The 26,179-nt window shown below is 33.5% G+C and overlaps 1 protein-coding gene across 7 annotated transcripts in view; it reads left to right on the plus strand.

The window, feature by feature from the left end:
• LOC149784302 (von Willebrand factor A domain-containing protein 5A-like) overlaps positions 1-15,280 on the plus strand; it is a 133,081-nt gene extending 117,801 nt beyond the window's left edge. For 3 of the 7 annotated variants that reach the window (XM_089932321.1, XM_089932322.1, XM_089932324.1), the window contains exons 12-17: positions 1,147-1,312; positions 3,130-3,257; positions 4,743-4,773; positions 7,956-8,087; positions 9,751-9,989; positions 12,732-15,280. In XM_089932321.1, the coding sequence (XP_089788447.1) occupies positions 1,147-1,312; positions 3,130-3,257; positions 4,743-4,773; positions 7,956-8,087; positions 9,751-9,989; positions 12,732-12,899 (864 nt within the window). In that variant the 3' untranslated portion in view covers positions 12,900-15,280. Of the gene's footprint in view, positions 1-1,146; positions 1,313-3,129; positions 3,258-4,742; positions 4,774-7,955; positions 8,088-9,750; positions 9,990-11,360; positions 11,438-12,731 lie in introns of all 7 variants that reach the window. The other 4 variants (XM_089932326.1, XM_089932325.1, XM_089932328.1 and 1 more) reach the window with 4 other exon arrangements.
• Positions 15,281-26,179: the final 10,899 nt, after the last annotated feature.

Consider the following 26,179-nt stretch of genomic DNA (forward strand, 5'->3'; position numbering starts at 1 on the left):
AATATAACAGCCTGTGTGCAACGGTTGGTTTGTGTATGAAATTCAACATAACAGCCCGTTTACGATGTTTTATTTGTGTATAAAATTCAAATATGAAAATGTTACGAATTTTAAGCAGTTTGATTGGTATGTCGAATAGGACACTAACAGAATCTATCGTGATATTTGTTTCTATACTGCAGATGATTCACATTGACCATTAAATAATAATAATAATAATAATAATATATTGAGGCAAATCTTTCAGAATTTTGCAAAACTGTACTGTTTTGTCTATTTGACTTGAAAATGGCTCACATCCACAATTATGAGGCCAATTTTATTGAAAATGTTTGATTGCTGTTAAAGAGCTTTTATCTACATTATGATTTTGCAATGTTCGGTGTACTCGGGTCGCTTACGATATCTATACTGGTTAGGATATAGCGATTTTCTTATGTAATCACTCTGCTCAGAGTGGGGAACTTGCCAATCAATGGTTACACTGGAAGATATTAAAAGATTTGTGATGAAAACAAATAATTAAATTTGTAATGTTCATGTGGGGAAATGAATTCCATTTTATGACTGTTTGGCGCTATATGTTGAATTATGAAGAAAATATCGACCCACCTTTATATATATATAACATTTCAACTTCAGAAAAGGTTACGACTTCCTATAAATGCATGATAGTAAACATCTATTGGCTAATTCACAATATTTACTATAAAAGCATTTAAGATTAGATAAACCGTTTCATAATCAACTACTTCTATATGGGATTCTAGATTCATATCCCATATTTGCTTTATAGAGGCTTTACTATTCTCTTTAAAGTTGTTGGTGTGAGAACTGTGTATTATATATATATATATATATATATATATATATATATATATATATATATATATATATATATATATATTGGTATTTCACCAAATTAAAAAAAAATCCAATGACTATTGATTGTATATATACTGATTCCAATAGATACAATGTCCTTTTGTTACGCACTTAGACATCCTTTTAAACCCCACAATGTATGGGCCAGTGACCTGTATTGCAAATAAACACTGTTACTAGTATGATTATTATTATTAATGACTATGTTTAGTGCAAATGCAAGAGACTTTTATTTAACAATGACGACTGTTTTCAATCCAGGACCCAGCGCATATATGCAGCCTGACACTTAAGGGGAAAATGATCTCCAGCCGGTTTGAACACAAAGAAACGTTTACTTTTCACTGTGGTAAAGAACATGGTACATCTTTTCCTATCCACCGGCTTGCGGCCAGGGCTCAAATTAGGCAATTACAGATAAATGAGGGTAATTATTAACTTAAATACAAAGATTTTTCGCTCACCATGTAGAAGATTACGTATATTCACTGTTTCACACTGCATACATCGTGTTAATTCGTTAACATCTTTATCTTAAAAGTTCTTATTTGATCAATTTTACACTGGGTTTATAGGGCTGTCTTTATGTCACAACATGTGAAGTTTGTTAAAATTGTACAGATTCGCCATGATATCTTGTTCCGGTTGTCAAAAATTTAATCCAAGCAAGTCCGCATAAAGACCTTACAAGTTTGTACTAGCATGGCGATCTCCTTCCTTTCCAATATACGCTCAGAATATGATGATTAAGTTTAAAAGAAAGCATTTGAACATCAGTGGAAAAATCAAAACTGCTTAAGTTTATTAAGCATATCTTCTAGGCAGATTTTTTTCAATGAACCCTTTTAAACTGAGAGAGAGAAGCCCAATCTCTCACTAATATGTCTGTTATTGTCTTGAACTGATACGTTTAGAGAAGCACATACATTACGTGTAACTGCAACTTAAAAGTAAATTTCTTTGAACGGTTTCTTCTAGTAAAATACCATTCTTGCAAGTCTTCGCCGAAATAGTGGACATTATTTTTCGACTTATAAATTTTGGTATTTTTTTAAAATTTAATATTAAATCATTGCACATTTGAGATTATGTTTAATACATCGTGTTTATAAATAATGTAAATAAATTAAAGAATACATTTGCTCACTATGGCTCAGACTCTGAGCCTTTCGTTTTCGGTGCACAAAAATAGCCCCAAGCATTAGGTAAATTAATAATATTAAGTTCTAGTACCAGTACCATTTAAATGCAGACTGTGCTACAACGTATCACTCACAAAACAACTTTTACTCCAAACTCGATTGAACATTTGACATGAACACCATCACTTGACAACATTGAGCATCTGATGGACATTTCTGTGTGATTTCATATATTTGACTCGTGTTAGGTTAGGCGATCATACACATCGATTTTGATGAGAATGATTCCAATGTTTCGAAATAAAGTGTGCTAATTATATTAATAAGTGTTCCACGTATTTGACATTTGCTGAAATGTATTTATGATATTTTCATTATTTGGTTTGGAACAGTAGACACGGACTAATTATATTCAAAGTATAAATTCCGTTACACAGAAAGAAACATTCGCTCGTTGGAGCTTTTGTACCAGGTAAAAATCTTGTGTCTGGATAACATTATGTCAGAAGTGAAATCAGCTTACGATACATTTGTCTATATACGATTTGTTTAGTCAGACAAGTTAGCATTTAATCCACGGTTACCACAGGGATGGTGTTAAATTAACGGACAGTACAAGCGGAGTTTAAAAACCTTGCAGACTCATATATTTAAAGTATCCTATAATGCATAATGAATATACTTCAATCTTGTACAGATGATACGTTTTGTACAAAGAAGTGCGCGATACAATACCTACTAAGCAAAGTGCTAGTACCTTTGCAGGATTCAAGATGTCAGCAATTGCTGCCATGTTTTAGCAAATGACGCTGATTTGCTTCATGGGTGGCCTTATTAACTCTGGAACTAATTTTCGTTTATCTTCATATTCTTAGAGACATATGTTAAGCTATGATATCAAAATGGCATAGCTATAATTGTAATTAACAGCGTAGCAGAAGTGATAATCGAACAGTTCACAGTCTGACAGCAATACTAACGAGTATTTGGACAATTCATTTTTGACACGCCTTTTCAATTTTTTAAATTCGTTCCAAGAAGACGTAACACACGTGCTGTATTAATTATTGATAATATCATCTATGCATGTGTTTATTTATAGCTCCAAAAGAACAGATAACACTAGTAAGCATGTCAGCAAACGTGATTTCAAAGCACACAGCCTTCGTTATGGTAGACAACAAGGAACAAGTAATGAGTGACTTACCAAAGACAATAAGAATTCCACAGGTAAAGTTATACAGCAGCCCCCATGTATGAAGTAATGAGCCGACATCTTAAATTCGTTGCTCTTGTAGCTTTTTCAAATATAGGTCTTTTTGTACACGACAGAATCATTTGAAATTATTTGTATTTGTAAGAAAACAAACAAAAATGTTTTTAATTTATGAAACATTAGATGGAAAACTTTGCAAATTATATAATCTACTCCAGCTTCTACATCAGTCATATTAATTTGTATTTGATTTCACGCTGAAACGTCACAGACATGTTTGAAAATATTAAGGAGAGATATCTGAAGCAGGAATAAAAGTATAGGCATATATATATATATATATATATATATATATATATATATATATATATATATATATATATATATATATATATATATAAGTGTGTGTGTATGTGTGTGTGTGTGTGTGTGTGTCTTTGTGTGTGTGATACGTTTATTTCGTCTCCCTGTGACATAAAATTGAATTGTATATTGACAAATAATCACTGCAACTCCACCAACGTTACAGAGAGATATTCGTAGTTATGGTATCCCAGGCAATCTTACCCTTGGATAGAATTTTCTGGTAATTCATTGCTGTATTTGCTAAATCATGACGGAGCTGCTTTTAAAATTTATCATTGTAAATCACAATAACGATGATGATTATGGTGACGATTAATGATTATGAGAGCGTGACTGAAAAGTGGGTTATGAGGATAATGTATTAAACAGACACAATCACATTTTTTTACATATATCAACATACAAATAACATTGTAGTTTAACTATTAGCGCATTTACAAAAGTCTAGATTTAAACAATGAACAATTTAAATCAAATACATAATTATATTTTTTGTCTCATTTACCTTAGGTTACGACATTCAAAAATTTCATAGGCACAATATTAAAGTTTTATGTTTTATTTTAATCGATCGAATAGTATAAATGTTTGAATAGTAGACAGCCACTCAAACTTAAATTGGGTTATACACCTTGAGTTACAAATATACAGTAACAAAATTAAAAGCAAGCATCTGGCAACCCTAACCTAATTAACTCCTTCCATAAGTTGTTATAACATGATTTTAATATACATATTATGCCTATGTTGTAATTGACTGGTATAGGGACTTTTTACTAACCGTATCTTACTATAACGGTATATTTATTAGGCATCTCACTGTAAACACATTTTTAACATAAACATAAGATCAATTTGTTCTAAGATTGGATTTGTTTCATGTTTATTTCAACTTGTTTTGGAATGAAATGTAATAATACATCAAACAAGACTCACGACAACTCCGTTAACGATACAGAGCGAAGTCCATTATATGCAGTGACAGCACAAAATCTATCCTAGCACACCCCAAATTCCTTTTAAACGTTTGCTAGACATTAAGAAAGGCGACTTATTCCAGTTTTATTTTAAACATTGTACTGGTTATCTTCTTTTAAATAATATTAACAATTATTAAACTTTTTCGCTTTCAGGCTGATCTTGATAATCTGAAAGCATGTTTACGTAAGTCACTATCTTATTTTGTTAAAAGATGATGAAAATGATGTTAATTATTATCATCGCAATCATGATAACCATGATGATGATGATGCGTTTGAAATGTTTGTTATTAGCATCATTTTGCAGTAATTAAAAGATACAATAACATTCGTAGCACATATCGATGTAACGAGTAACGTTATTGTTTAACGGTAAACGCATTTGTAAAAGTGTTAACTGAGATAATGGACAATTTTAATGAAAATTGTATTTAAATCGTTAGTATAATGTAGGTTTGCTTTCAAAATGTCTTCATTGTATTGGTGGAAAGCTTAAGTTTTGTGTCAGATTTGAATCAATCTAGATCAGATAATGATACCTTTGCTTGAATGGTAAGCAGGAAGATTAACTGAGATTGGGTTATAAACTTACCTTTGAAAATATACAATGAAAATAAAGTTTAAAAAAAGCATTTTGGAACCCGGAAATTATTTATTTCTGCAATTGTTTATATCCTCATTGTAATCATATATATTATACCGATATCGTACGTGTTTTATGCGTGCACTTTCTATTCACCATATCTTGCTGTACCAGTATCTCCATTAGAAATCTCAGCGCAAATTCATATTAACCATAATATTTTACAGCCTTAACAGAGAAAGTGTAAACTTGTTTGGGCTGTATCATATGTAGCGAAATCAGATGCATATGTAAAAGGTTCGAAATGTAAAATTTGAGAATTATACACTTAAGCGACATGTAAAATGTATTTCATGCCAATTAATATACAAATGATTGCTTGTGTAGTAAGGTGATGTTTTGGCTTGTTAATCAGTCCTGGAATCTGCTTTTACAGATTTAATTCCCACATACATTTGTATGCCTATTTAGTTCATATTGCCTGTGTTATTTAATTCAATGTTCTCCATTTATTTCTGAAGTTCTACTGGGTTTTTTTAATTATCTTTGAGCACTTATTCAATATCTTTCTTTAAAGTTATTATGAAGGTATGTTTATACCTGTTTACAATATCGCTTCGTTTAAGTTGTTGAAGAGTTCTTGACTAGAAACAGAGTCAAGATCAGTTATGCATTTTACCATTTTGAGCCTTTTGAATGACCTGTGTGTTTCTGGTTGTTTTAGGATTCCCGACAGTAATTCGTTTCCCATAGTAATCCTTTGGAAACCGAATGATATTAAAAATTCAATAAACTTAAATGTGTTTGTGCTCATAATCAAACCTGTATTTATCAATATTGATGAATGGCAGCTTCTCTGTAGAGTAAAGGATATGAGCAACGGCTTTTTCTGGACCTGCGTGTGTTTGAAACATATGCTTTCAATTCCGTATCAAAGAGTCAGGTGCTAATTGTAGTAATGAGTGTTCGGAACTCATAAATGTTAAAGGACTGAAATTCCATCAATAAAACAATGTCTCAAAATTGTTTCACTTACAACTATGATACGCTCTCAAAACGTTCTTTATCCTACAACATAGCTTACATTAATAACCAATTCTGGTCCTCCAAAACCCATATATACTCTATTTTAGGTTCATCCATTTCCAGGCTGGTTCTCATTTTACCATACCATTAGTACCGTGTGCCCTTAAGATTAATTGTTTCATTTTGCTACACTCAGCAACAGCAACCTTGCATCACCTACTTCAAATCTGATTTCAAATATATTTGATTTGTGGTATTGTATGTTGTTCTGGAACCTCGTAATTAATGTTACTTCTTCAAGCGAGTCATCCAATCGTAATTCCCTTTTTGGTTTTGCATAAATGATGTCAATGTAAATTGTGATAGTCTAATTATAATGTGTATCTACTTCATGACGAAAACCTTCTAACGAATTTTCTATTGTGTTTTGGATAAATACAGAAATATTGTGGCAACAAGATGTATATGCTAAGTATGATAACAGAATAAGGAAACAAGTTAAATAATAAATGGAGGACCAGGTCTGATTATTCCGTATACTTATTGAGTAATCAAAGGCGTTTACAAAATATTCGACCCTGACCTAACCGCAAAACACAAAAAATTGATTGCTGTCTGTCAAACTATTTGAAGGTGAACACCTAGATAAAAACATATATGAATCACATTAATGTAAGATTTTACTTTCAATGCAATATACATAAACAAGGAGACACCAATATTTTCCGATAAAAGTTACCCAACAGAGAAGACACTAGTAATCGCTTAGATAAAAATAAAAACTGAATCTATAACACACAATAATTTTAAATGTTTCTATCATTTAGGAACCATCGAAAACAAAACCAGAAAAAAGGCTACCAACTTGCCTTCTTGTTAAACAATTTTACCTAGTAAATTCAAATTCAACGCAGATCTCTGCATACAAATATTTATATCTCAGAAGAGATAAAGTTCACCCCTTTTGAAATACAACTATTGTACTATTAAATATGTACGCCAAGCTCTTAGGGTCTGTTCCTAACAGTCCGCTCTAGTGCCTTCACTTTATTGATATCTAAATGAAGTGCAACCAAGGAAACGGAAAAATAGACGAAATTATTAACAAAGCAAATCAATTATAGCAATCAAACTTTCTCAGCAGAAATGTAAAATAGAAACCATTTGTCACTGGACACAATAATTAAATTATTTAGAATAGAAGTAAACATTGATTATGAACTTCAAACCAACAGATAAATATCAGTGTTTCTTTCCACCCAGTTGAAAAACGTAATAACACATTCGAAATATATCGTTAAGAAAGATATCAAGAATCCTAATATCGTACTCTGAGGAAAATACATTTTAAAATCGATCTTTATAATCATCTCAAAACATATCTACTCAATCAGAACTGTGACTGAAAAAGTAGAGACGATGCAATGAGAAAGGCTGAAATAAAAGAGAACAAGGAAAGGCACAATAGTGAAAGAATGACTATTCTAATAACTTAAATCCATTGGGTTGATTTGATAATAGACTGACCTACCATTGATTCACGTGAGATTCTAATAAATTGTTTTCTTACTAAAACCAGTCATATCATAGGCATCCTGATCAAATCTAAACTTAAACGATTCGCGAACGAAAGGTATCGGGACATCAATATTGTATGAGCTCAGTTAGAAATTTCTTCAGTAAATTGGGGGGGGAGACTGTTTTTCCGGTCACCACCATTACAAACAAGACATAAAATGAAAATTTATTTAATACAGAGGCTATTGAAATGGAACTTAACCAACAGGCGAATATGACAGACGGTTTGTCTTCCATGGAGCAAACATCCAGAAAATCCGGGAACTTTTTTGGCAATTTATTTTATGGGATAAGAAAACACTTCAGAAAAGGTATGATGCCAACTAAATCCTTTGTTTTCGTGTTTCCTTTATGTTTTTCTTCCTTATCGTGTTTTTCTTTGGGTTTCTGTTTGTTTCTTTGGTGTTTATATTTTTGCTTTATAAAAATCGATATTGCGGGAGATCGAATTAATGTATGATATCAGTGACATTCCGTACATTAACAAGGAAACAAACGTGGTTCGAAGTATTAACATCTACGTTTCTGTGTAAAACATATTGACCATATGTTTTGCTTCTTCAGCAGACCTTCATACTTTTGTCTATCTTATCTCCATTCGTCTTGGTATCCTCTTTGACTTAAACTCAGTATCAATATGCTCATATAAATTAGTACAAACGGAATCACCCCTCCCTTTTGCAATGTGGTGGTTATTTACTACTCTTTTGTCCTTTGAATGGGCAATGTATCATGATCATTGGTCTTGCAAAGTTTAACGTACCATTAGCTATGTATGCTATATATAACGGAGCACACACACACACACACACATATATATATATATATATATATATATATATATATATATATATATATATATATATATATATATATATATATATATATTCATTCAAACACTCTCTCTCTCTCTCTCCCTCTACCGCACACATACGCACACCCTGCCAACAAAACCTAGTGGAAAGAAAAAAGAAATGTTGACGATGCTCAGTGAGTTGACCGGAGGTCATTGTTTACCATATCTATAAGTCATCGAGGCAATAGCCGTGGTTAATTAAAGGGGTATAGCACGATCTAATACTACAAACAATATTTTTATAATGAAATTAAGGACACTAGATTATGCTTTCACCTCATTAGTGTGCCTTTTCAGGATGCAATTTTAATCCGCACTTCGTTGATTTATACCATGTACCAAGAAGACCCTAAACATCTCACACAAACAAAAGTTCGTATCTCTAAGAATGTCACACACATTTTGTATTTCAAGAAGTGACTTTATTTGCAACTGATCTATTCTACCACACAGTCTGGATATTATGATCTAGTGTGAATAACACCTGAACTAAATGAACTATTAGTCGTTTTATAAACGTTTTACCGACACCGATTTACAATATTGGATCAAATAATCTCTACAGTTAATTAAGACCATAAACAAAGAGGTAGACATAAGTATAACGTACAATAGGCATGATGCGGTATCGTAATCTATGTGTTAAGGAAAAATTGTATGTATTTTTATGCAAATTTTATGTGCATATATATATATATATATATATATATATATATATATATATATATATATATATATATATATATATATTCATAAATTCTATTCTGTTTTTCTTTTTCTTCTTTTGGTTTTTTCTGAATTATGTTCTCTGCTTACAATTAGATAAGAATATTTTTATATTATTCTACTTTGCAGAACAAATGAATTGGTAAAAGTATAATCTAATATCATAAAAATAAGTTTACTAAACGTTTGCGTCAGGTAATTTTACCATCTGCCAGTGATTTCAGGTTTATCAACATGAAGGGTTGTAATTGACCAAGAGGATATTTTAAGGTGACAGAAATTGGTTACCTGAAAAATGTCCCAATACACGAATGTGAATGGCATTTCAGAAAATCACTACACTAACTTAAACTTTGGTATTAATGTATCTGTATCACTTTTACCATATTTAGCTGACAGTCATTCAGTTCGGCAAGCTAAATCCTTAACAATGACACACGCAGGAATAGGTGAAGTTGCAAATGCTTTTAAACAGGAAGAAATTAGTCAAACCCACGCAAGGAGCAACGAGGCAATACTCATGGAGATAGTACGACTCCAGAAATTCCAAGGATCATGGGATCTTAGCGTGGAGCTTCTTGACCTTCTAGGTACACAAGCTGATATTCTTAAACGTCGTATTCCATCACAGGTAATGTTTTGTTTATTCTGATTTTAGTAATTGTTTTTGTTTACTTTTTTTTTCTTCTGGTGGTTGGGGGATAATAGAGACTTAACTGGTAAAAGTGTATTTTACTATGGTGTACGTTATTCGGTATTTTTTATAAAACCCATTAGTCATCAAGCCTAAATCTAAATCTCAAATGTCTCATCATGCTAGTGTCAAATGACAATATAATTGGAGTAACGCAGGAAAACGATGCCTTTAAATCGGACTTACACTCTGCAAGATACACTTTACTCACATCCAGATATTTTACAATATCCTGTCTTATTAACCTTCAGTTTGTTTTGAATAAAGATCCTGCGGAAATATATATATATATATATATATATATATATATATATATATATATATATATATATATATATATATATATATATATATATATATATAATGTCAACAAATGCAAACCACCAAACAATATCGGTGTTGACATTAAGCTTTTTAAAATGAGAGCAGTCTACAGTTTCTGTCTGAAAGACAAACTCGTTATGTCCACCCTTTCGGCACTAAAGCTTAAATTCCACGGGCACCATTGCTTGCATACGACAGTTCACCTGTTATATAAACTATATGCAGGAGAGATAAATGCAATATCAACATCATATAATAAACGCATTATACATTCAGCATGTCTATTTCAGCACCCTTTAAACCTTTTAATCAAAATTATTAATGCACATCCTTTATTTATTCTGCAAGAAGAAATGACGGAAACAATACAATTCTTCACCGAAACTACTATATTTTCCTCTTGGTTTTACGTCATTTTATGTAATTATTACAACATACAAATGCATTCCTCTAGCTCCTCATTAGAACATTAGATGATATTATATTTCCTACAGCATAGACAAATGTTGTGGACATATAACAAAACCTGCAAAATGGTCTCTCCTCACTATTAACATTTGTGTGTGTGTGTGTGTGCGTGTGTGTGTGTGTGTTATTTTCCTTGACCAGCATCGAATTATGCATCATATTCTTCCATAAACCAATTGTCCAAATTCTAGTAGGGGCTCTGGGTAGCTGAATGGTCTAAAGCTCTCACCTTTACCGATCTCAACCTTCTCACATCTCCTTGAATGGGTATGATCTCGTGCTGGGTTAATGTGGGCATGTGCGAAAGTTGCCAGTAGCTTCCCGTCGGTCGGTGGTTCTTACCCGGGTTATCCTTGCTTCTTCCTTCATTATTTATACTGGCAGCCCTGTGTAACCTATCTTGAATTGATACTTGGCCGTAATCTCTAAAATTACAACAACAAATCTTCTAGCAATAATTCGCTTAGAAAACATATCATATTATGATTTATATCATGTTACACGTTTCTATTAAAGAATACTACCATCTTCAGGCAAGCTATACGGATCTAACCTAACAGATAGATTGCAAATTGGTATGCTAAACAACATGGGTTAGTATATACGTCTTTTACTTATGTCAAGTACATTTCACAGACTTTAAATGGGCAATCGTACTGAGTAGATTTTCATCTGGAAATGTTGAGTTGATCAAACGTAAATTATAACCATGTATTAAGATAGCCTGAAACATTTTATATCCATCATTATCAGGTGTGAGATATGCATTAATTAAATTACTAACATTAACATTTTAAGAAATAGTAGCAAATTAAGGTAATGATGTGACAGGGCCAGAAAGAATCGGGAAACCTAATGACATTTATTTATATACCTACTGATGAGCAAGAGTAAATAACGCAATCCCTCGGAATTCACGATGTCACGATGTGTTTTCGGGAGTGCTTTGAGTTGTATGGTGATAGATGCGCAATTATGACCACCTAGACACAAAGTTTCATACTTTGTGTGTGTGTGTGTGTGAGAGAGAGAGAGAGAGAGAGAGAGAGAGAGGCAGTTATATGCACATATACATAAAACGATTATTTTTCAAGAGCCTGGAAGTAAAACAACATTAATGTACTTTCATCGAAATCTTGTTTCCTTAAAAAAAATTAGTATTTCCTTCCTAAAAGTAGTAATTTTCATTTTTTAATATTCGTATTATAATTGCTTGTTTTCACGTTAAGGGCTAATTTATATTTCATTACTGTTCCAAGATAAAATAAATATACATTCCATTTCGCTAGTAGAGACAAAAATATACGGACGGACGGGCGGACTTTTCGGACCGACATCAAGATGATCAACATAAATCTATACTTAAATGGATCTAAAATTACGTTTAAGATCACATGACGTATATTAAACCTAGGACACGCGTCGTTTGTTAAATGGACTTAATTTGTAGCCCAGTTATCAGTTGTTTGAGCTCTTACTAACATCTATTGATTTCTGCTGTTACTATTGCTTATTCTGATTTATATTAAAAAAGTATTTTTATGGCCGTATATAGGGGTATAAATTATATGTTCTTTGAATAATTGAATAATCAGACTGAATACCACGTGATAATGACTTCGAAATACTACAACATAATTGTGTAACTTTTCTTACAGCTGAATAGTATGAAAAACAAGTCTTCTAAAGAACAAGATGATATATAATCAATATAGTCCATGATTTTTAAATGTTAGGTACATTAACCTCATTAAACAACTACGGATATTCTGCAAATCCGTTTCACGTTTAGATATTTATGCTACAAAGATACTCCATTTTTATTTAAATTCAGAAACAAGTAATATATCATTTTTTTTAAATTGTCTTTGCCGTTATTTTCTGAAGGATGACGCTGTTGTTGCAACGGTGCATGTCATTGCCTGGTTAAGGAAATATCACTTGGAGAAACGTGATGAATGGCAGATGCTGGAGAAGAAGGCATTAGACTGGCTCCAGAGACAAAACTTACATGGGGACTCTGTGGAGGAGTTAATCTCCAAAGTTACTATCTGATCCAGTTTACACCAATTGTCAAAGTTAATACAGGTTTTGCTGCAAACATATCATTATCAAATATACTTTAAGATGATACTAGCATTTTCAAGTTTTTATCTACTCACAACCGATATATAAAATATAAACTAAATATTTCTATATGGTATAATAATCTGTAAAACTTATAACTGCATATTGTATTTAGCAAATTATAATTGAAAATTAACATCATGCTAATAATATAGTATCCAACTGTGGGTTTCAAATAGCAATGAATTTATATATAACAAGAGTTGCCCATTCCAAACTAAATCATGCTACAAACATTATCTTCCTAAAATTTAATTAACGGTATTATATGATATATTCAGAAGATCCTTGATTATGTAATGACGTCACTCATTTGATTAGATCAGGCAAGAATATCCCCTAGAAAAAGAACATATTTCTAGAAGAGTATAATATTGTTTTTATCCGTTGTATATCAGATTTTGTGTAACGATGATAATACATTTGAACATCGGCATTGTTTCCATATTGTTTCATTGTTGGTCAGACATAGCACAGAGAGATAGAGAGAGAGAGCTCACACATTTTGTATTTTATATTTTATTTTATGTTTGCATCTTTTTGGAAAGAGCTATATTGCGATCTTCTTTGTACTATATTCTAGAAACTTACCTTTGGTTGGTATCATATAGCCACTATTGGGCTGAAGTCGCCTAAACAACTACATACATAGATATATACATACACACATACATGCATGGATGCATCAAAAAAAAAAACATACATCCATATATGCATGCATGCATACATACATACATACATACATACATACATACATACAATGTATATTTAAAAGTCATTATTCTTATCTCCTGTAAATATTCCTTGTCGCAGTGCTAAGTCTAAACTAGAATAAACGTATTATCTTAACGAATGTAACACATTAGTGTTCTGGAAAGGGATTCAGCCACACTACTATTAACTCATTTAAGTTCTCAAAATTGACTTTGCCACACTACTATGTAACTAATTCGAGTTCTGGAATGAGACTCGTGCACACTATTATGTAACTCATTCGAGTTCTGGAGTTTCTTACATACTACTATGTAACTCATTCAAGTTACGGAAAGAGACCCTTACACTCTACTGTGTGACTCATTCGAGTTCTGGAAAGACACTCTTGCACACTACTATGTAACACAGTCGAATTCTGGAAATATACTGGTGGACACTAATGTGTAACTCATTTGATTCCTAGAAAAAGAGTCTTGCACACTATGTAACTCATTCGAGCTCTGAAAATAGATTCTTGCACACTTATAATGATAGCCATTATATATAAGATACTGATTTTCAGTGCCCTGCATTCTACTCAAGTGTGACACATGCCTCCAGCAACACAGGTATGCCTAGCCATCCCAGATATCTTATCTAATAGGCTGTGTGACTGCCTGCGAGGGGTGAATCGGTTTTGGTCTTGTATCCCAATCCGTGGCATTTGGTCCTGTCCAACTCTAAGCAACGTGTCCCGGTTGTGTATGGGTTTCGACCGTACAAACAGGAGATATCGGAATGAGTTCAGGGACGATTGTTAAACTAAGTGGCGAATAGTGCAACATTGGAAGTAATCAGGCAAAGTACTAACCAGCCTAGCTGGTCCAAATCGTTTAAGTAAGCTTCAGGTTCGCCTCACTCCAGGCCGAAATAAGACTACGACAGTTAGATTGTCCATCTTCTATCGTTACAGTGACGTTATTTTAACGTGCAGACGTTTATATAGTTTGTTCAGTTGATTTGTACCTTGGAAACCCTACGTCTGATGTGACTAGTTGTAATTAGTAAATTTTCGATGAAATTAATATGATTTCAGCTTTCATGCGCCAAGAGCGTACTATCCATCATTTTCCAGTTTCATAATTAGTGACATTCAACAGAACGACAACCGCTATATTATTCAGTCACACATACAATTGGCGTGCTTTATTATATATGAACACCTTTGATTGCGACAGTGAACAAATATACAAACATAATTATTTGCATTTAAGAGCTAAATATTCATTTCCAAACATTATCTGCTGAAATTTAACCTCTCAGTAGCGTGAATGTTTTGCTGATACCACAGTATGATCAAATACACACACACACACACACACACACACACACACACACACACACATATTTATATACCCCAGCTTAGCATTTGTAGCACCAGCTGGTTAATCATCACACCTCCTCACGTATGCGATATATGACATTTGGCTCATTTGTACGATTTTCTTTACTTCAAAATTACAAATAAATTAAATATCTAAACTTCATCATTGATTCTCAGTTACATAAATTCATTGTACAATTCTCTGTAATAAAATCACATCCACTCAACGCTACATAGGTGTTCTTCTTTTTTAAAGCTATCGGACGCTTTTCCCATTATTACCAATTCTGGAAGTACAACTGGTGTTTTATAGAAATTGTAAGCGATTGGCGTTCTTTCTTACGATAACAAACTTAAAATAAATGTTTGTTTTGAAACAGATCGACCCCATCCTTCATTTCAAATGATAATGAAAATTCCATTTCTGATGCTTATTCCTGCTTACACGTACCTATTGCATTTATCGAATATGCATTACCCTGTGTTTTTTAATCCGATGCATATATGATATGTCATATTAAAGTTGCTATCTTGCTTCCCATCAAACGTTAACATGATATATTAATGATAAAAATGTTATATGCGAGTGTATTTCTTTGGCCGTTGTGACATGAATGCTAGCAAGAACTAATACAAATCACACGTGTTGAATCCGTGGTTTGATGAGTCTTAAAGCATGCTGTCTTACTCGTTGCATTTGAAACCTAACAAAAAATAACAATGTACTGTATGTTATATGCTCGGTGACTTTTCAATCTGCTCTTGTATTGTAAACATTAAAATTGGTATAAAATATTTTTTTTAAAAATATGTTTTTCTCTGTTATTTCGAGGGCAACGATAGCTTTATTCACTTGTAAGATAAAGAATTATAGTGTGCAGGTTGGAGATATTCCAACTTGCCATATATAAATAACAGTTATAATGTTAATATATTTTTCATAATTATAAGGGCTTGTCACGGTTCGTCATCATTTCATGTTCATACCAAAGTGGTTGTATCAAGTAAATAACCAGCGGAACCTAAACCACTGTTTCTGCCATCAACATGAGCTGTAATTCACTCACAATATTTAACTATATATCGGTTACTATGAAACAACATAAATAACTAAATTACTTCAGAACGCAAGACATATGCATTATCCCTTCGTTATTGGCGTCTTGAGTGTGATAACCATGTACAAATATAGTTGATCCGCTTAGTTTACTTTTCCAAAATCCTGGAACATAAAGTTGTCTTGGTTTACCCTTATTCAAACAAGTAAGTATTCAACTCTTTTTACACATTATCTTGTATTTTTATACCATTTAAAGATATTTGTCAGTATGTTAGCCTCCTTATGTTTCGTATTAGGGGAATATAAGCCCTAACGTGTTTGTAAGGGCTTATCTTCATAAATACATTAGCATTTTAATATTTTAGCGAAATGTATTACGTGATTTTAACACGGTACTACATAAACATTACTGAGCTAATCTGCCGTTAAGCGTTACGCACATAGTTGTGCATACGTACTAAGCGGCTTATGATGTTTGCATAATGATCCAGAGAGGGTGAACAGACCACTTAAGGGAATGGTCACCCTTGTGTTTAGACAAAAAAAAAAATAGTGACCCTTCATAGAGGTCAATACCACGTCTACGATTATTGTTTGTCCCAAACAGAATTGTAGACAGGACCCTCTCTGCTGCTATTAATCCTGGGAATCTTCATCTGAATCTTGGGAATCTTCATCTGAATCATGGGAATCTTTTGTTTTGTTCTTCAAGTAATATTCAAGTTCTGATGGTGGTTTTTCTATTTTTGGATTTATGTTCTTTCTTTTTCTGTAATATATCATCAAACTTCTGTATCGATCTCCACCGCAATTTTTGCAAATCTGATATAATCCTCTAACGCCGTTGTTACATCCTACACAACTTCGTGAACCATCATGAGGATTTTTCTTTAAAATATAATTATGTTTTTTGCAATATTCTCCACGACACCTTTTGTTGCATTTATCTGTTGTTCCTTGAATTAACCACGCACAGTTGTTCATTATATTAATGATATCTTTTAATTCAATTTAATTTTATCATCACCCCTAAAATCCAAATATTTTGTCAAGACCCACACGATATCTTGTTCTAGGATCATGTAAATTTATTGTTATAAATCCATGCGGAGTAGCTTGCGCTCGTGAAAAGAAATTTCTGAATTTAATTATATCCATGTCACCGCTGCACCAAGTTTGATGAATATTTCGCAGCGTGTGTGTGTCTACGCCATTAAACACAACTAAAATATTACAATTGTCCCTGATTACTTTTGGTATTTGTGTATATCGTTGAGTAACATAGATAACATCTGTATTTTTATGTCTGCCGCGAGAAAATATCCTGGCTGGATTTGATTGTTTATCTAGCATCACATCATCATATACAACTAAATTATTAATAAATCCGTCTAAAACATCAACGGACGGTGCTTCATCAATATATGTTATAAACTCTATAACATCATTATCTTCATCCAGTAATCTTGCATTTTCGTTAAAATCTTTTAATACTTCATAACATCGTTGATCATCAGCGGATGGTGCTACCAAATACAACGTATCCCATTTCAACCATCTCATTATCAGATTAAGTAATAACTGCGTCTTACCCGATCCAGATGGTCCTATGATAATCATTCTGATGGAATTCGGTAGCGCAGGATGATGCTTAACAGGTTCTCGCTGCCGAGTTGCTGAGAAATCAATTATATCCATATATATTATAACATGAATTTATATTGTTTACGCTGTAGAGTTAAAACTCCAACTACTGATTTAGCTACAGTTATAACAAAAAATAAAAAATAGCGTACGGTGGAAAATGTGCTGTATGCGGTAGAAAGAAATTTTGGTTTTTACCTAATACGCGCGGTGGTGATGTTGCTAATTTGATGTCAAAGTTTCCAGGTGCTCCATGGGCTAAATACCCAGGAGAAAAACATCTACCAGGATATAATCATTGCGGTCCTGGTACTCGACTCGGTATCAGACTTGATAATCAAGATCAACCAAAACCAGGCGAGGAACCAGTAAACGCTATTGATCGAACTTGTCAAATTCATGATGTTGCGTATAAGAGTAAAAATCTACAGGATAGGCATATTGCAGATGTGAAATTCATTCACGCGTTAAATTCCATAAAAAATAAAAATATCAGAGAATCATTAGCTAATTCGTTAGTAAGATCCGCGATGAAAGGTAAATTAGCGTTTGGGTCTGGTAATATATAATGGAATTAATTTATTATTCACCAAGAGCATATTGGAGAGGCAAAGCAGCAATTGGTAAACTTGCTGATGCAGCAGCGCTTAAACATTCTACTGCTAAAGCGTGGTTATCCAAACAGGCAATATGGCAAATTTATCTACCACCACCGAAACGAATTCAGTACGCGTATTTCGATGTTAGTGTTGCTAATGAAGTTCATCAAGCTGATATTTTATTTTTGCCACATGATACTGTGCGTGGAAAAACGTACAAGTACGCGTTAACTGTAGTTGATGTTGCAAGTAGATATAAAGAGGCAGAGCCGCTATCAACGAAAACATCATCTGAAGTAGCCGATGCATTTATCAACGAGGTGGTGGACCACAAAGTGGTCTGCGATGGCCACAGCTGCTACAGGTTGATCCTGGTAAGGAATTTCTTGGTCCAGTATCATCGTTGATGAAACGACATAATACCAAAATACGACGAGGTCATACTGCAATTCACCGTGATCAGGTAATTATTGAGCGATTTAATCGAACACTTGCTGAGCGGTTATTTGGATATCAATACGCGAGGGAATTTATTTAGGATACGAGATCTCGAGAATGGGTTGCAAGATTACCAAGCGTGATAGATGCATTAAATAGCGAGATCACACGAACAACCAACATGAAACCCATTATCACAGTCACAAAAAAAAATATACCAACACAACGAAAAGGTACTGAAAAACAAAAAATATTGGGTGATGTTACAGTTAGATATTTATATGAACCGGGTGAACTTGAAGGTGGTAGCGCAAGAGCGACTGATCCTATTTGGAGTGTTACCACACACAAAATATCCACCGTGACAAGATCGCCAGGTAGACCTGCAATCTACAGACTAGATTCGGCTGCTCCTCAACGTGGATTTGTACGTGAGCAACTACAAATAATTCCCACGGATACACAATTACCACCGCGATCACTTAACTAGCATTGGTGCCAGCACCCCGACGTCGATTACACTCAAGACAGGTCAACATGATATTTTCTCGTGTATGACCGCGACTATTATCTTTTCTCTCTACGGTAAATTGTCTTGAATCATTACTCGAATACCTCCATAACATTATACTATTGCAAATTGCGCAATGATTATTCTGCTACTGTTTTAACTCAATAATAAATGCAACATCAAGATCAAAGTCGCGTTTATTTTTTTTATCAAATTGTATCCGATTAATTTTTTTCTTAATATATCATCATCAATGACGTTGAATTTATTAACGATTTCAGGAATTATAATTCTTCGTAATTGAGATATATTTCTCACCCTCGATACCGCTAAATAAACTAAATTTGACCACTCGATGTGATCGTCTACAATCCAGACTCGTGTGTCAGAAATAGTTAATCCATGAGACGAGTGGATCGTCATAGCGTATCCCAACACCCATGGAGATTTGTCAGCTTGTAATGCATCTTCGACCACACTGATATCAACAGCGACAATATCATTTAATACGAGATTTTGATTCTCAGTCTGTCCTGGAATATCAACATTAATATTCTGTTTTCGTGTATCTGATGGTCTATAACATAACGGTACGGGTAATTCTGAATATTTTTCTTTATGCAGCTGAAATAACTGCCGTTGTAAATCGTCTCTGATTATTTTTCTGCTTGCTACGATCAAATAGTTGGGTCTCCATAAATTCAAAAAATCACTCATTGAGGTCTCTGAGATTACTCCGCGTATTATTTCACACTGAATTTTGTTTGATTGTAATCTGATTAATTTTTTAAATTCCTTTAAATTTGCATCGAGAGCTCTATGATCATCATCTATTTCTTCGTAATAAGCGACGAAATTTTTTAACCAATCATGTGGAGATGGTCCAACAAAAGGCGGTGGTTGACCATGATCGCCACACATTATTATAGCGGTATTTTTCGTCAACAACCAATCAAGAAACATTTTTAATGTATCCAATGACACCGTGCATATCTCGTCCCAAATAATTATTTTAGGTATATACTTTTCTCCCATTCGTTCGGGAGGCCATGTATCCCCGCACCACTGAAAGAAACTATGATACGTGCACGATTGTACTTGCCGTTGTTTCATCTCCCGTGCAAGTCTATGTGTGGGTGTCAGCACGATCATATCTGAATTTCTAAAAACATTAATCGCTCGAGTCGTTTTGCCGCATCCACCAGGTCCATTGAGATATACTGTCTTATATCTAGTTATTGGATCACTCAACGATGGTGCTTTCGACATTTCTGATATTTTATTACACTTACGATAAAAATCTCTCATCGGAACATCTGCTGATTCTGCATAATTGTGTAATATTTCCTTTTTTATTCTCCACGAACTCCATCGTTCATCATTACTTGTAAATTTCATAACAGACTCTAAATATTTACTCGAAATATAAAACGAATCTGTTGCGACTCTGACTGCGGTCTCAGGAAATCTATTAATCATCGATAATAAATTTATAGAAACATAAGCCAACATGGAAGATCTTAGATGAGTATACTGTGGGGAGATATCATTTATGTAACTAACGATCGTACCCAATTTTGTTCCGTCGGATAAATAAACACTTTCTCGATTTACAAATATATTTCTCGCTGTTGTATCAGCAATTATAAAATCGTACTCGGCATCATCTAAAATTAATCGTGTGTGATGTCTTTTATGATCATATGCACCACCCTGAGTAAATTTACCTATAATTTTTCTACCAAGATCTTTTGCGGTTTTAAGTTTAATCTCGAGAATTTAAAGAGCTTCTTTGATAATATCATCTTCGGAAACATCAGGACATTTTTCCTTAAACTCGCTAATAACTTCATCAGCACTGATAGAATCTGACATGGGCAACCAAACTTCGGTCTGTGCATGATATGATATAATTGCCTCACTAACCACCAACGATGTCAGTACCGCACAATCCAGCATATATCGTAATAAAACTATAGGCGCCCAACGTTTTTCACAAAAATGTCTACCAAACCAAACATAACAAATCTTGTGAAGATTTTCCTTAAGCTCGAATGATTCAACACAAGCGAATCCAGTCAGATCAAAATCAGGTAATGGTCCATTAATTGCCACTCGCGTCATCTCGTTTGTAGGGTGACCGAATCTTTTAAAGTATACAGAACAATCTCTGTATCCTAGAAAACTTCCTGGATAACATGCAACCATATCAAACGAAATAACATCGTTGTAATTATACTTGGTATTCCACAATCCGCCATGTCCGTATTCGACGAAACTTGCGCGTACGTCCTCGAGTAAATCAAATCGTGCTGGTTTCCATGAATTTCTTTCTCTAGCGAAATGAGCCGCAACAGAAAGAACGGTAAAGCTATTAGTTAGTAATTTGTCAGTATTTTCCGCTTGTTTGTACTTGGAAAACTTCTCCGCGAGATTTTTCATCTCGTCATGGAGAGATTCTGTTCGATATATTTCACCGTTTGGTCTAACAAACTGATCAAATCCACCTTCCTCATTACTTTTAAATAACCATACCGATACAGGATCGTTTTTACTTATTTCGTTGATAAAATCAAACATATCTGCCCCCATATAAGGGGGGTAAAATCTAATAGTTCGATCACGTGGAAATATTTTTACTGCGCTGGTCCATGAGTGCGCGTTATGATCAATAATATTTAATGAAGCTCCTTTCGATTTATATTTCGATTCGTACAGTATTTCTCCCGTTATTGTCGCTACGGTTATTGGAAATTTTAATATTTTTCCTAACTCAGCAACATCTTTTATTGTAGCACCGGTATCCTTAACTGAATCAGCCCACGAGTTTATTTTTTTACGTCTTAAATCAGTTAATCCATTTCCACGCATCGCGTTTGTAAAGTATTCTATTACTCGTTCGGTTACACAATTTAACCTTGAAAATTTCATGGGTGTCAGTTTATCAACGTTGGGTTTTTTATTTATCTCATAGATTCCATAAATAACCGCTGTTACAGGATACGCTCGCTCATAATACGGTTTGTCAATACCCGTCAATAGACCCGGTCTGGAATTTTTACTTAATATGGCAATTTTATTATTACCAAGGACAGGATCATATTTGTCACGGATAATCCAACTACCTGTTTCTGTTAATACAATAAATTTTACCCTGAAGAAATATTTTTGATTGCCCTCATACTCAGCGATGTAGTTAATGATAGTTGCCGCTCGTTTGTCATTCATTGTGGCGTCCTTGACAGTATTGCGTATAATCTTGAACGTTGACCATGTATGAGATGCACCATCCGTGTAAAATTCTTTCTTGGCCTCGTGAATTTTATTGATCAAACTTTTATTTTTCGGATCAACCAAATCTCGTACTGGTAAATCAGAAGATAGTCTGTCTAGGTTGGATTTATATTTAACAGGCCTAGTTTGGGATAATCTCTCAAACTCATTCATATTTAAATAAAGAAAATTATATATATACAATGTCTCGATGCAACAAATCCTGCAGAAAGGAATTTTGTTGGATGCACTTACAAAGTATACGACGAGGAAGTCTAGGACCAATACCGTGTCTGCGATGTGGTATTGGAGTGCGAGGAAAAACAGGATTATGTGGAAAGTGCGGTGGAAAACGGTTCAGAGAACTTAAAAGATATTATGACAAAAAAAATAATAATAGTGAAAACGCTATAAAATCCGTGCAGGATTATATATCAAGATTTCAGACAAACAATGATTTAAACAAATAATATTATTGCATATATGGAGCAAAATATATTTGTCCCACATCCCACAATAACAAACTATGAATCAGATCGTAATGGCATGATCAGACACTGCAGGTTGAAGAGACCGGTTGGCGTTGTTTCTAATACTGGCTATCTTAGATTTACAGTTGGGAAGAAAATATATCTGTGTCATCGGTTCACGTATGAGTGTTTCTTCGGAGTGATCAAAGATGATCTTGTCATTGATCATGTTGACGGGATCCTCAGAACACCTCCTTATCCAACCTTCGTGTTGTCACACAAAGCGTGAACTCTGCATGTGGTAATACTGGAAGATGTAAAACAATCGGAAAGAGGGCGGTAAATTCCACAAACACAGAAACTGGCGAAGTAATTATATTTCGTTCGATATGTTCTGCTGCGAAATACTTTAATATTAATCGACGTTCAGTGCAAAAAGTAGCAGAAAATATATATAAAACCGCTTTCTCAAAAAATCACCTTTCAGTATTGTTAACTATCATCAACACCTCGAATTATATTTATTTTTGGGGGGTCAGAAATTGTCATTATTATACTACTTATTTTTTGACTCATGAAAGGGAGGTAATTTATGGCATAATCATATACAACATCCAAGGTCTGTGATGCCTGGTGGAGCAAGTTGAACAGTATGCATTACAGAAAGGATTTATGATTTCTAACTTACAAAAATATACAGTTCGCGTATTTTTCTGCCCTATTAGAACAGCGCAACACATAGACAGCATATACATTACATCTAACCTACAGAAAACCGACATGTATATTCCAGCCTACTGAGTGCAGAATCCAGCGTCTAGTCTGTATCGTGTGGCGGGTTAATTTTAGATCCAATGTACAATGTACTGACTCGATTACAGAAATAGGTCCACGATAGTGTTTGGAATTAAAAATCAGTTGCATTTTCCTTGTTCAGTGCAGAAATATAATGCGAGATTGTGTATGTATGTGTGATTATTTATTTATCGAGTAAACTCCCTTTGACCAGTCATAGAGAGGATGGAAAAATCTGGCAATTAGATGATCTAGACCGGATGTTCTATTATAGATGGCGTGGTATAGTAAATAGGAAATTCCTTAATTTAGCTTTGTTTGGTGAAAATATATCATATAAACGTATTTCTTGAATTCAGAATTGTAATTTGAGTAAACATATTCGAAATTAGTTCCTTTTCAATGATCATTAGCTATATATTAACTTTCGAAACATATGTTTGTAACAAGATGTGATAGCTCAATCGGTACGGTATTGGACTGTGACGCTTGCGGTCCAGGATCGAATCCCCATGGCTGACAACATGTCGGTGGTTTGCGCATAATTGCGATTTTTATAATAAATGGGGGCTCCGCCAAATCTCCCCGCTCAGCAAAACTCAACCACGTATCAACCGGTGGTTTATACATATTTTCGTATCACCCACGGGCTTGATTATTGTGGATATGTTTTTGCTGAGCGTATGTCCTTCATTTTCATTATATGTTTGTACTGTCCTTCATTCATTGTACATACCCCATCATTGTATATATCCATTTCATACTTAATGAACTTGCTAAAAAACCTCGAATAGAAGTTCATTTCATAATATCTGTTTGTGCCGTCATTCATTCATTGTATATATCCATTTCATTGTATATATCCATTTCATTGTATGTCTTCACCAAACACACCCTCTTGGGCCTCTAGACCGTTGTTTGACGGGTTAGGGGCTCTCATATGGGGGTAGTGTTTCGTGTACCTGTGCCGTCCTTGAAACATCCCGACGAACTCGCTAAAGACTCGATAGGGGTTCTAGGGATATTTTTTTTTATTTTAAAGATTTATATATTATATAATGAATCGTGAAAATATCAAAGACATTATTTCTGCTATTAAAAAACTAGAAGAAAACGGAATTAATATATCTGATGAACTAAATCCTGAAAAAATAATATCTGATTTTGAAACGTTAGAAGAACTTAAAAATGAAAATATGCATGTTCTATCATCTTAGTATAAGTTCATAAAGCGGATTCAGGCAGCTATGTTTCAGTCACTGGCTATGGTGAATGATGATCAAGTAAATGAATTTGTTCCTCTTTCTGTTGCAATAGAAAAGATCAGGTCGGGATTATCCAGCGAATTCGAAACAAAAAAACAATTTGTACCCGCATAAGATACTTAAGAAAAATTATGTCAGCGGGTAACGACTGAGTAGTAATATAATTTCCCTCACTGTATATCACATTAGAATAAATTTACATAAAAAAAATAAAATATTTCAGAATAATAATAAAATATTTTTTGGAAAACTGATTGATTTCTATACTTTTAAGTACCAACCACCCCATCAGAATTAGCAAACTGATTGATTTGTATACTTTTAAGTAGCAACCACCCCATCAAAATTAGCACACTGATTGATTTGTATACTTTTAAGTAGCAATCGCCCAATCAGAATTAATAAATTAATTAATTTACACAAATAATATTTCAGAATAATAATAAAATATTTTTTGTAGTATTTTTTGGAAAACTGATTGATTTGTATACTTTTAAGTACCAACCACCCCATCAGAATTAGCACACTGATTGATTTACATAATTTTTCAGTTCCAACCACTCCATCAAAATGATTCATAAAAAATAAAATATTTCAGAATAATAATAAAAATATTTCAGAATAATAATACAATATTTTCTTTTGTAGTATTTTTTGGAAAACTGATTAATTTTTATAATTTTCAGTACCAATTACCTCATCAGACTGATTCATAAAAAACAAAATATTTCAGAATAATAATAAAAATATTTCAGATTGTACAAATTGATTAATTTGTGTAATTTATCCCATCAGTGATTATATTTATTTATTCTGAAATATAATTTTTTTAAGTTGATCGAGTTTAATACAGGAGTGTGTATAATTCAGAATCTGATCTCTCTACAGATGATCTCGATAATATGTTCTCGGCGGAGCTCATCTAACTGTTCTTGTGTTAATAAGAAATCCTCGCTTCCGTATTCATCAATAACTAAATTAACGCTAAATTGCTCTGTGTTTTGAAAACACTGTTCTGATGGCGTTTTTCAAGTGCTTCTTTGTCATGTATAAAAAGCAATCACGTGCTGGTACAT

Source organism: Sinohyriopsis cumingii, chromosome 14 (genome assembly GCF_028554795.1).
Source record: "Sinohyriopsis cumingii isolate HCF-2022 chromosome 14, ASM2855479v2, whole genome shotgun sequence".
Taxonomy (NCBI): Eukaryota; Metazoa; Mollusca; class Bivalvia; order Unionida; family Unionidae; genus Sinohyriopsis; species Sinohyriopsis cumingii.